At 32.5% G+C, this 12,366-nt stretch overlaps 1 protein-coding gene across 2 annotated transcripts; it reads left to right on the top strand.

Annotated features, from left to right (window-relative positions):
• The first annotated feature begins 3,316 nt into the window (after nucleotides 1–3,316).
• Nucleotides 3,317–9,912, top strand: LOC110820394 (protein IMPAIRED IN BABA-INDUCED STERILITY 1). Of its 2 annotated transcripts, XM_088211610.1 has the most exons (9): nucleotides 3,318–4,166; nucleotides 4,896–5,180; nucleotides 5,557–5,874; nucleotides 5,977–6,204; nucleotides 6,547–6,644; nucleotides 7,232–7,319; nucleotides 7,449–7,985; nucleotides 8,876–9,008; nucleotides 9,429–9,912. In XM_088211610.1, exons 1-9 carry the CDS (start codon nucleotides 3,738–3,740, stop codon nucleotides 9,446–9,448), a joined length of 2,136 nt encoding a protein of 711 aa, XP_088067736.1. In that variant the 5' UTR covers nucleotides 3,318–3,737; the 3' UTR covers nucleotides 9,449–9,912. The 2 variants fall into 2 exon arrangements, with proteins under 2 accessions (XP_088067737.1, XP_088067736.1); XM_088211611.1 differs by lacking the exons at nucleotides 8,876–9,008; nucleotides 9,429–9,912 and having other exon boundaries at nucleotides 3,317–4,166; nucleotides 7,449–7,997.
• The last annotated feature ends 2,454 nt before the right edge of the window (nucleotides 9,913–12,366 follow it).

The following is a 12,366-nucleotide window of genomic DNA, read 5'->3' as shown; positions in this document are numbered from 1 at the left end:
TTAAAAAAAATCTTATAAAAAAAAAAAAATTCTAATCTCATTGAATCACTTTACCTTTTGAAATATAATTATTTACTTATTTTTGAGATTGAGAAATAATTGTTTAGCACACTTGTTTGGTAATGAAATGTAAATGACTTCACCAACTAAATCAAGTAGAGGAGATGATGGTAATTGAAGAAATGATGTCATAAGTGGAATGAGTGAAGTTGTTGGGCAATGATATGATTTGGATGATTACACCACTAGACCTACTTTTGACTTCCTCCCCCCTCTTCCAATTTCTATTCATCTACTTGATTGGTGACTCCAATGCTATTGTTTAATTAGGTTTTAGTGCTTTTGGTAGACCTTTTTTTTTTTCAATGATAACTTAGAAAAAATAATGACCAGTTTTTGAAAATTTTATTATATTTACAAAAAAAAAAAAAAAGTTATTAAATTAATTTATTTTACTGGCTATAAAATTTCAAACAAAAATGCATATTAATAGTCTCTTTGAAATTTTTTCCATCTTCATTAAATGTGTTTTTTTTTTTTTTTCTTCTTTTGAATTGTCAACAAAAATGATAGTGGAGAATATGGAACCCTAATTTCAAAATTTAAGGGATTTTTTTGGTTATATTTATAGGTGTTAATTTAAGTCAAATGCTTTCAAAGAAATCAATTTTTAATTATATGTATTAATACTCATTGTGGGTCTTTATTATATATTATCTAGATATGAATATCCTTCTTCACCATCCAACCCCCCCCCAAAAAAAAAAAAAAGAGATATACTTATTTTTTTTCCCCCTTAATACTAATAAATATATTAAAAACCATCTTATACAACAAGATACATAAATTTAATATCATATTTGTATCAATATCATAATAAAAATATTTAATCCATAAATTGCATTGATCAATCTAAAATTATAATAAATAATTAGTGAAAATGTAATAGCATATTAGCCTGTGACTATTCAACAAATAATTTCTCATACTCTTATCTCATCATAAACTATAAGTATAAAATTTTTAGTGAAATATCGTGGATGAGTGCAATATGTTATCTAAATAATAACAATATACTTAATTTTATGATATGTTGTACTGTAAGGGAGAAGTTGATATGATCATGGGAGGCAGCAATTATTGAGAATTAGAGAGCTGTTGGTGGCTAATTATTATATCAAATTAATACATCACATAAATTTATGGGAAATTTTATATTAAAAATTTAAAAGTTATATAATGAATATGTGTTTGTATTTAATTAATTGATAATGTGATTTTTTGTTGGTCTGTCCAATTACATGTTTGAATATGATAGGAACACAAACCCTAATATATCCATCCAACCTTTTATTACATTGATATTATTCTTTTCCTTAAAGGTTAAAGGTTGCAAATATTATAGCATGGTCATTAAACTTAATTAGCAAGTAGTTACTATTTAAAATACCAAATTAACTTTTACACATTTGTATTAAAATTTTAAATACATATAAATTATCTTTTAATATAAAGATAACGAAAAATTAAAATAGATTGACTCAAATATATAGATATGAGAATTAATTATAATAATAATAAAAATTAAAATAATTTTATTATTTGAAATATATAATTTAATATTAAATATAGTAGCTATAGGTTTAATTTTATGCTTTTAATATAGCTTATGTTGTTATTAGAAAATGGTGTGTAAATCAAAACATGATTTGCCTTCATCGTTGACTATGGGACTTGACTTGTTGATGGTTCACATCACCCCCCTTTTTTTTTTTTAATTTTTGTGACGAATCTACACCGTCAACCAATCTCTCTGGTCAAACGTCGGTTGACTCCTATGTCCACACGTGCCACACGAATCACCATCCCATAAATTCATTTTTCTCACATGTATGGTACACAAACTTCTATTTTTTTTTTTAATTTTTTTTTCGGCTGTGTTATTATTAATTATTTTTTAGTAATCAATTGTCGTGAAAATTATTTTGATATAAATTTTAGAGAAAAAAAAAATTAAATTTAATCATAAACTAAGTTTTTTAACTAATTATATATTTTGAGAGGATTAAAGTTCATTTGAATTTAATTATTTATGTAAATTAAAGATTATAAGTTCAAATTTTTGCTTAAGGTTAATAGAAGTGGAAGGTTAAATATAAATTTACCATCAAATATAAGTTTGTGTTTTTAAGTAAGTAGTTTAATACATTGAAGCACATATAAATGAAAACTAAAATATTTATAAACTCATATTTTAGATGTCTTGGGGATTCATAATTAAGCAATAACTTTACATCATTCAATAAAAAATATATTTATTTTGATTGATGAACTTTCTAAAGTATTAGAATTTTTTTTAAAAAAAAAAATTATAATAAATAAAAGTTTAGTGTTAGCTAAAAAGTTATTTCCCATAGACACCAAATGGTCCCAACTCAAAATCAAAAGCAAACATTTAATCATCACTCACACCAAATCCAAAGACACTTTGAAATCATTTCCAAACATAAATCCAATCAACTAAATTTTATATGATAAATATAACCACCAACATTATATTCATTACTCGCACGTGATAAATAAATATTTAAATAAATAAGTTAAATAAATTTAATGGGTTATTTGAATTTTGTTAATAATTTCATTATAAATACATTTATTAATCGGGTTTTGTAACTCCCAACCCATATTTTGATTAAAAATATATCATTTTTGTTTTCAAAAAAAAAAAAAAAAAAGACAAAGTGTAATTTAACTTTTAATTAGATTAAATGGAAGTAGGATATAATAGAATAAAAATGTAAACAAAATAATATTTTAATATGTAATTATAGTCAAATCTTAATTAATAATTAAAAGTAGAATTTATTGAATTATGAATTATAATTAAAATTTAAGTAATTAAGATATGAAAAGAATAATTATAAGAATACACTCAATTCATTTTTGTTTGTGGGTCACACATAATATTCAAATTTAAACACCCAAAGTTTGCCTCAGAAAATGTGAACAAATTATTTCCATTAATTTAATTAATAATATTTACCTATAAAAAAATTGATTATTTCCATCAATTTTTCTTTTTTTAAAAAAAATATATATATATATATATATATATGTATGTGTGTGTGTAAATATTTTGAGTCACCTTATTGTTCCCTTCCACTTGGGTCCACCTCATTGCCAGCTTTTCCCATGCACACTACAAAAGCTTTTAATTTAATATTTTTATTATTTATTCTAAAATAATTTTTAAAAAAACAAATGCAAACAAAAATAAAGAATAAAAACCTGCATTAACAGTGAATAAAAAAATTAAAAAACCAGAGAGAGCACCAGAAAAGTTTTTGTGTCATCCGTTGATTTCGCACCTCGTTTCGTTTTCTGCAGAAAAGCGCATTCATACTTCCCCATTCCATCTTCATCTTCCGCAATCCTCGCACATTTAAACAAACCCTCTCTTTTTTTAACCCAAAAAGAAAGTGATGGAAAACATTCTGTTTTGGGTTTCGTTTTTTCTTCGTATATAACTCCTTTTTGGCAACTAAATTTCCATTCTTGCTCGGGGAATCCCATTGAAACCTTTTTTTCTCTTTGCTTCTTTCTACTCATGTCCATACAAACTTGGAGGTTTTAACTCCCTACCCCTTTCCTCCGCCTGCCTGCCTTCTGGATCCTGCCCTGCTCCATCTTCCCCGATATCTTCTGTTTACTCATCACATGTGCAGAGGCCAGTGATGGGTTGCGTCAGCTCTAAACAGGCGGTGTCCGTCACGCCTGCGTTTGATCACTCGGGCGCTTTCCGAGACAATGCGGCGGCAATCGGGTCCTGCGGTAATGAGTCGAGTCGGACACAGCGGAGCGGGTTCGAGGAGCTGGAGAAGAAGGGTAGGAGCAGGAGCGGGAGGAGTAGGAGGGCAGGTAGCAAGAAGAGTGGGAGTGAGTTGGGCGGCGGACTGAGTGGAGGGAGTGAGTTCGGCGAGTCGGGTCGGGCGAGTTCCAATTGCCATAGTGAGTCGCTGAGTTTCCGACTGGGTAACTTGCAGAAGTACGTGGAGGGAGAGCAGGTGGCCGCCGGATGGCCAGCCTGGCTCAGTGCGGTCGCCGGCGAGGCCATCCACGGGTGGGTCCCACTTAGACCCGACGCTTTTGAGAAACTGGAGAAGGTTCTTCCTCGTACTTTTTGCTGCATCTTTTCATTTCCCATTTCTAAATTTGTCGCTCTACTTGATTCTGTTTTGATACGTTTGTTCGTTTCGCTGAGCTGCGTAGTTGATTGGTTCAGATGATCGTGTCGGGTTCTTGCGAATTCTGAACAGAGATGTTTCGTTTCTTTCTTATTTGTTCTGGTCCATTGGATTTTATATGTGTTGATTTTGAGAAAAGAACTTTACAAGTCTGTTCCCAGATTTCCTTCCTTCTTCTTCTTCTTTACTATTTGCTCTTTCCATGCTTTTCCCCTTATTAAATCCTCTGTTCAAAATAAGTTAGCTACAAAAGGGAACTTTTGTTTTTTTCTTCATTCGAGGATACAGAACGGAACTTAACCTCACTTCTCTGTTCAAGCATGCCTTATGGCATTTATTTAGCCTGATCCTTTTGTTCGAGCCAGACGACTCGAGATTATCTTTTTCCCTTGTTAAAAGGTACCCAGATTTGCAAAGCTAAAATTTTCACCTGGACTTATTACCCAGATCTACTAGCGGTGGAACAGACTTATAATCACTCCGCTAATGACAACTCAATCAACTCTACTAATGCAATTTCCTCTTTCTAAATTCTTTTCACCCTTTATTTCTAAGCATTAACTCAATAATTACATTCCAGAATTTGACACTGGTTATGCTACTTTAAGTAGATTGTCTAACTAATTTGATTTCAAATTGCTTGTCTAGATTGGACAGGGTACATATAGCAGCGTGTTTCGGGCACGTGAACTTGAAACAGGTAGGATAGTTGCATTGAAGAAGGTGCGATTTGACAATTTTGAGCCTGAGAGTGTTCGGTTTATGGCAAGAGAGATATTGATTCTCCGCAGACTTGATCATCCAAACATCATAAAACTGGAGGGCCTAATTACGTCGCGATTATCATGTAACATATATCTTGTGTTCGAGTATATGGAACATGATGTTACTGGACTTCTATCTTGCCCTGACATCAAGTTCAGTGAGTCACAGGTTCGTTCACTTTGCTGCAATGGATTTTGCCACAGTTATTGATTTGTGGGTTATAAGGGACCACACACATTAAATTGATGAGTTTGTTTTTATTTTCCATAACTTTAACTGCTCATTTAATAGTTTAGTATGGAGTCCGGAGCCACTGCAATAAGAAGATATCCTGAATAGACTACTTTCCAAGTAATTTTGTATTTTGAATATAAAATAAAATAATTGTATGTCTCCCTAAACCCAGGGTAGCTTGAACATATATTTGTATTTAAGTACTAGGCATAGTTTCATTTTAATCTTCTTGAAGACTTCTAATGCTACATTTCCTGACTTTGCTGTTTACTTGTATACTTAAAGAAATAAGATTTCTGTGGCCTTGTAGGTTAAATGCTACTTGAAGCAGCTCTTATCTGGGCTTAACCACTGTCACACACGAGGAGTAATGCATCGGGACATTAAAGGATCAAATCTTCTAGTGAATAATGAAGGAATTTTAAAGGTGGCAGATTTTGGATTGGCAAATTTTTGTGCTACTGGGAATAGGCAACCACTGACAAGTCGTGTTGTTACTCTATGGTATCGTCCTCCCGAGCTTTTGCTTGGGTCAACAGATTATGGAGCAGCTGTTGATCTTTGGAGTGTTGGTTGTGTGTTTGCAGAACTTCTCCTTGGGAAACCTATCCTCCAAGGAAGAACAGAAGTAATAACCACCGTGAATACTTAAGGAATAAAAGTTACTTGATATCATTTTTTTTCCCCACTTCTAACTATATTTATGGGAATGCTTCTGTTCCAATTGCAGGTTGAACAATTACACAAAATATTCAAGCTTTGTGGGTCTCCACCGGATGATTATTGGAAAAAATCCAAGCTTCCTCATGCAACTCTGTTCAAACCACAACAACCATATGATAGCTGTCTCCTGGAGACTTTCAAAGACTTGCCTAGAAGCACTGTGAGCTTGATAGAAACCCTTCTCTCAGTAGAACCATGCAAGCGTGGGACTGCCTCATCTGCCCTTGGATCCGAGGTAATTATGCATAGGAATGTGATTACAGCATCTTACTGTTACTTTCTACATTTACTGTGTAGGTATGTGATTCCAAGTTTACAAAATCATGAAATCATGAGTTCACTTTTGTAAAGCATATTTTTTAATCTTAATCTCATAAATGAATTTATCTGAAGTCTCTGTTATTACTGTCAGTCGAGTTTTATGTCTCTGTATTCCTTTTCACTAGTAGCAATTGTTGCAAATTATATTTGTTTCTGTCTATAATTTTACAACCAACAACTATTTTACACCTCTCTCGAACTTTATCAACTTGGCTGGGATTATGCTTAATAAAAGATTTTGTGCATCCATTTTCAGTATTTCACTACAAAACCTTATGCATGTGATCCATCTAGCTTACCTGTATACCCGCCTAGCAAGGAGATTGATGCCAAAAATCGTGAAGAGGCAAAGAGGTGAGTCTTTATCTCTCCTTCTGGTGTACACAGACCCCTAAATATATTTGATGTAAAAGAAAGGTCGTTGTGCATATACATTGAATTGGTTTGCCACTATATCAGTCACTATAGCAAAACAAACAAAATATCCATGTAAGATAATATCTGCTCTGGTTTGATTAGGGTTCTTTGCATCAAGTAACATATGAATGAACAATTTTCTTTCTTCTGAATAGCTTTCAAGATCCATTTTGTCTTATGTTAAATCTCATAAAGCATTTGAATGCATTAGCTAGTTTCTTTTTGAAAAAATGATAACCAAGTTTCTTCTTGAAATCCTGACCTGATATATATCTTATACAGTAATTGCATGCAAGAATGCTGCCTAACTACATTGCCAAGTTAGCTATGTGGAACTCAAAAATAAAAAATCCATATAACAACTAAGAAGTTGTTTCATTTACCCTGGGAGATTGAGTTGCTTCATTGACAATATACATCTTTTAAGAATGTGCTTTCGAAGAATTTTTAAAGGTTGCATAGTGAAGTAATGGATTTATCGAGATGTCCATCATATGTATTACCAGCTTTTTTCTTGAATCCAGGAAAAAGATCAGTGGGAGAGTTCGTGGACCCGAAACAAGAAAACCAGCAAGAAAACATCATGGAATGAATAAATTGGCACCAGTAGAGGTCTCTCTCTCTCTCTCTCTCTCTCTCTCTCTCTCTCTCTCTCTCTTCCTATTTCCCAGTGTGGACATATATTCAAATAAAATTAAATGTCGACGAAGCTAATCACACTGATCTTTTTTCTGCTTGCAGGATGTCGCAGTTCATACTCATAGTGCTAAAAGAAGTAATGGAGATACGGTACATATTTTGAAGGAGGGTGATTTGGGGTTAGCTGTGCGAGCACGAAAGCTGTCAGTTAATGAACCAGATGAGGCTTCCCATGCAAAGAATGCATCCCAAGGAGATATTCCCTTCTCTGGCCCATTACAGGTTTCTATATCAAGTGGCTTTGCATGGGCGAGAAGACGAAGAGAGGATGCATCCCTAAGATCCCACAGTAGGTCCACTTCAAGAGGTCACATATATAATGCATTTGAACCTTCTGGTGCCTTGCATGTGCAAAATAATGTGGGCTCAAAAAGGCATGACAATGACGAAGCTATATGTGGGGCTCGCACTGATTCTAGAGGCCATGAATCATATGAGATCACTAAGCATGCCATGCTGAAACAATGGAGCCAATTGGAACGTCCAGATTCTTTTGATGCTTCTGATGAGTATCATTCACAGGAACTATCATTCGCACTCTATCAAAGAGAGGGAATGGCAGCCAAGAGAGATAATTTGGTACGTTTGTAAATATCAGTCAGAAATAATGCCAAATTTTGCTTTTAATATCTAATAAAAATTTCAAGTTAATGAATGAAATGAATATCCATCATAATCTTTCTGACATATGTTTGGAGAATCATCAATGCACATAAACCAAGAAACTTTAACATGTAACAGAAATTTAAAATCATTTAAAACATCTATCAAAATTACAAATTGCTTAAGCATTTTAAAATTATGCCGCCTTCATGGATCTGAATTATTTAAATGACTGAGATTCCATCTGCTAAGGTTTGCAGATGTTCCTCTTAGTTTACCTTTTAGTGAAAACCAACTCCATGATTGTCAGTTTTGGGTTTGCCAGTTTTGGGTTCTTCCTTATTAGTTTGTATCATCAATTTTTTGTATTTCATACTCTTTGGAACAAGTATTGTTTTGAATGTCAAGATCTTAATATGAAGACCAAATGCATTATAGATCCCAAGTTACAGGGTGCAATGGAGGATGTAAACTTGATGGTTATAAAGCAGGGTAGTTGTAGTAATTTTGGTAGCAGTTCTAGTAATGTAATTAATACAGAATAACCAGTGGCATGCAAATTTTCAGAAAAATCCCACATGCATGAATCTTTTGGAAGCATAAGTTTTTTTTCTTTTAAAACAATAGTACATCTTAAAAACTAAGACAACTTGGTAACACTAGTCTTAAAATGCATAATGAAGAATGCCTTCCTTTGTTTATCTTAAATTAATGAAGTGGTAGGAAAAAGAATATGGTGCATTGTCAATCAGGACTGTTTGAGCTTCTAAAACTCTTGATTTATCATCATTACATGCAAAATTAATTTCAACTTTGATTCATTAGCATATTTCTCTAGCCATGCTAATAGTGATGTTCTTTGACAGGGTTGTCAAAACCAAGGGGACAAGGTTGAATTCTCAGGACCTCTGTTGTCTCAGTCACACAGAGTTGATGAGCTCTTGGAAAGACATGAGCGACAGATCCGCCAACTAGTTAGAAAATCGTGGTTCCAAAGAGGTTAGACACTTCATTGCTTTTCTCTTCCATTATTAAGCTCTCCTTTGTAGCCACAAGCATATAATACTTTGATGGCGTGGTTTTTTTGATGGAGTTGATGACTCAAGTTTGCATTCTGTCCAACTCTATCTCAGAAAAGAACTCTCCTTTGTAGTCCTTATTTCTGTAGTATCAGTTACCAAGATCTTCGTTTACTCCTTATTTCCCATATAACACGTTGATCTCCACATTCACATTTATGTGGTTCATTTTGTTGAGTTATGAGTTCCTTGGTACTATAGGCAATTAATTTGAAGAGGAAGTGGGTAAATGTGTGAAGGGTGATGGTACAAAATTTGTGTCTGAACTGTCATCGTTGGTGCTATTAATAACAAGTTAACAACCAACGTGATTGATGGAGTATGATCGTTTGAATTGCAGGTAAGAAACTAGGGAAGTAACTTCCACATCTCAGCAGCTCCTGCAGTTAAGGAGAATTCTGACAATAGACCAGACAAGAGTATTAAGAATCCAAACCGTGGAGGCTATCCTCCGATGGGGTTGCCTTACCTAACATTCATGAAAATGAAGGATCCTGCACAAGCTAGATATAATCAGAGCAAACAAACTAAGAAATAAGTTGGATCAACTAAAGAGACTCAGAGAAAAGGAAGAGAAGATGCAGGATTTTGGTGCCCTCTCTCAGTCTTTGAAGCAACAATGAGCTAGTAGTTCAGTTTTGTTTTGTTCTTTTCCAAGTAGATCTAAATTTTCCTGCCATGTTCTAGTTATCATTTTTTTTCCCACATCTGATACGTTATCTACGAGTAATGTATAGGCCAATGGTAATTAGTCCCGAGAATAATTGTGCCTATGTAAATGGTTTACAAGGCTTAATGGTATCAATCTCATCTATTTTTTTTTATTCTTGTTTCCGATTCAATGTTACTTTCTTAATATTCTTTGCAATTTGATTGTTTCTTGGAAATTTTTCATGCACGAATGGCCGTTGAATACATCTTATATTATCCGAATGTGTACTGCAATTTAAATTGTTAGGTTCTAAAAGACGCATGTCTCAAAATTTGTTCAGATAAATTTAAAGAAGAATCAGATGATGTGCAAGTTAACATTTTCCTTTTACCCGTAGTAAAGGAGATTTAGAGCGGCACAAGCTTTCATTCCAGCTTCCATTCTTTTTGTTTTGCATGCATTTATTGTGATCCGGATTTGCTTCCATGTGCATTTTGGAGAGACCCAGATGGGTGTGTACGAGTGGGTTAGCTTTCTGGACCTATCAAAATAACAAACATTTTATCCTTGCATGTACGAATGTATGTGTGAATCTTGGAAAGTAATAATTGTAAATTAGATGTTAGATTGATTTCCTAAATAAATTGTAAAAAAAAAAAAAACCCTAATATAAAGAAATAATGTAAACCCCCGGTCAGAAAAGGTAAAGGGATGAACGTAGCCTAATCTAACATGTAAATAATTGGGTAAGTTATTGGCTTAAAAATTAAAATCTAATACAGCTTTTTAATAAAATAAATTCAAAACCAGATATATATATATACATACATACCTCTGATTGTGTAAATTACAAAGTTTTTCATACGAGGTGGTAAAGAAGGTTGAGGAATATCTAGATGGATGGATTAGTTTGCCTGGGGGTGGTGGTAAGTTGGAAAGACAAAGACCTCGGCTAGAATTAACCAAACGAACTCAATTTCAATAAAAATGGGCCTATGAAGTGTTACTACTCAAATCCTCTTCAACACAAAATTGAGGTTGTGTGTAAGATAACAATTTTCCCATACTTCAAAAAAAAAAAAAAAAAATAGACATTTTGGTAGAAGAAAAATTGTTGAGGAGGAAAATGAGAAAAGGGTGTTCTTTAATTTGATCCTTTGAATATTTTTTTTATTAAAAAAAAAAAAAAAACATTTTTTGATAAAAAAATAATAAAAATTGTTGATGAGGAAAATGAGAAAAGGGTTTTCCCAATATAGGAGGAAAAATGAGAAAAAGGTTTTCTTTTTTTTTTTTTTTTTTTTTTTTGTGTTTTGGTATATGTATGTGTGTGTGTGTGTGTGTGTATACATATACATATATATATATATATAGAGAGAGAGAGAGAAGGGTACTTTTGGTAATTAGATAATTTAGAGTAAAGAAGGGTTCAATTATGGAAATGATAAAGTTGGGAAGGGGACCAATTGGACCCCACTTTGTGTCAGTGCCCCTTTGAAATCTCGATTCAACTTTTAAGGGCTCTTTCCCCATTTGGTTTCGTCCCTCTGTCCCTCAAGCACACCACTACTGAGACACACACCATCACTCCTCATGTGTCTCACTCCCCTCTGATTTTTCACTTTTTCTTTCCTCATTTCAATTTTTAATAATTTTATTTTACCATCAACATCTCTAATTATTTTACCCCTTAATTTATTATCTATAATCTCACAGTAAATAAAATTATTGTAACTATATTATAAGTGCTCCACCTATTATTTTACTTCTTAACATTAATCTATTCAATTATAATTGCACTAATCTTTTTTTTTTTTAAAAAAAAAAAAATTACATTTTACCATATGATTTACTGACGACCCGAGATTTTGACAGATTTCATACCAACAGCATAATGTAACCCTTATTCTCTAAGATCCTATTGTATTCATTATAATTATAGTTTAATTATTTTAATTCTTTCATGGGTAATTATAATACTTCTCCTAAACACAGTGATATGATACATCTCGCGCAAAATTATTACCCTCCATTAACTGGTTTTAAAAAAAAAATTCTCATCTGACCGTCCATTACGTTGACCACATCGTACAAATGGAGAACAAGTTAGACTCGCATTTCTCAGTGGTCTGCACATCCAAGGAACCAGATTGCTTGACCTCTCTCTTTTTTTTCTTCTTTAATAATTAAAGACACGTAAATTCTGATTAAAATAATTATTTATTAGAATTAATAACGCTACTTACTGTAATTAATTAATTACCGAACTAATTTATGTGGCTTGTCACGGACAAACTAACTCCAGTTTTGTCGTCAATGATAGAGGACACGTGATGATTATTTTACCCTCTTTTTTTTTTTTTTTAATTTTTTGAGAAAGTAAAAAAAGTTAAATAACAACATTATGGTAATTTTTCATTAAATTTAAACCAAAAGTATTTCAGTAAACAGTAATTATTAATATCATGATTTGCTGTTGCTTATCATATGTATGGATAGATTCATCATAGTCAAATTTCTTTTTTTTTTTAAAAAAAATATATATATATATAAAGTTAATTCTCAATCAAAAAAATCCATCATATAAAATTAATTAACCACCACGTAAAATGTAATGATTATTATT

This window comes from Carica papaya, chromosome 9 (genome assembly GCF_054855325.1).
Source record: "Carica papaya isolate Zhongbai chromosome 9, ASM5485532v1, whole genome shotgun sequence".
Taxonomy (NCBI): domain Eukaryota; kingdom Viridiplantae; phylum Streptophyta; class Magnoliopsida; order Brassicales; family Caricaceae; genus Carica; species Carica papaya.
This window is presented reverse-complemented; position numbering and strand designations above follow the sequence as displayed.

What these genes read in the sequence shown, in the direction of transcription:
- LOC110820394 (XM_088211610.1), top strand. Translation starts at nt 3,738, where the DNA reads ATGGGTTGCGTCAGCTCTAAACAGGCGGTGTCCGTCACGCCTGCGTTT. An exon ending in CTTTTGAGAAACTGGAGAAG is followed by an intron (nt 4,167 to 4,895) that starts GTTCTTCCTCGT and finishes TTGCTTGTCTAG; the next exon opens with ATTGGACAGGGTACATATAG. An exon ending in TCCTCCAAGGAAGAACAGAA is followed by an intron (nt 5,875 to 5,976) that starts GTAATAACCACC and finishes TTCCAATTGCAG; the next exon opens with GTTGAACAATTACACAAAAT.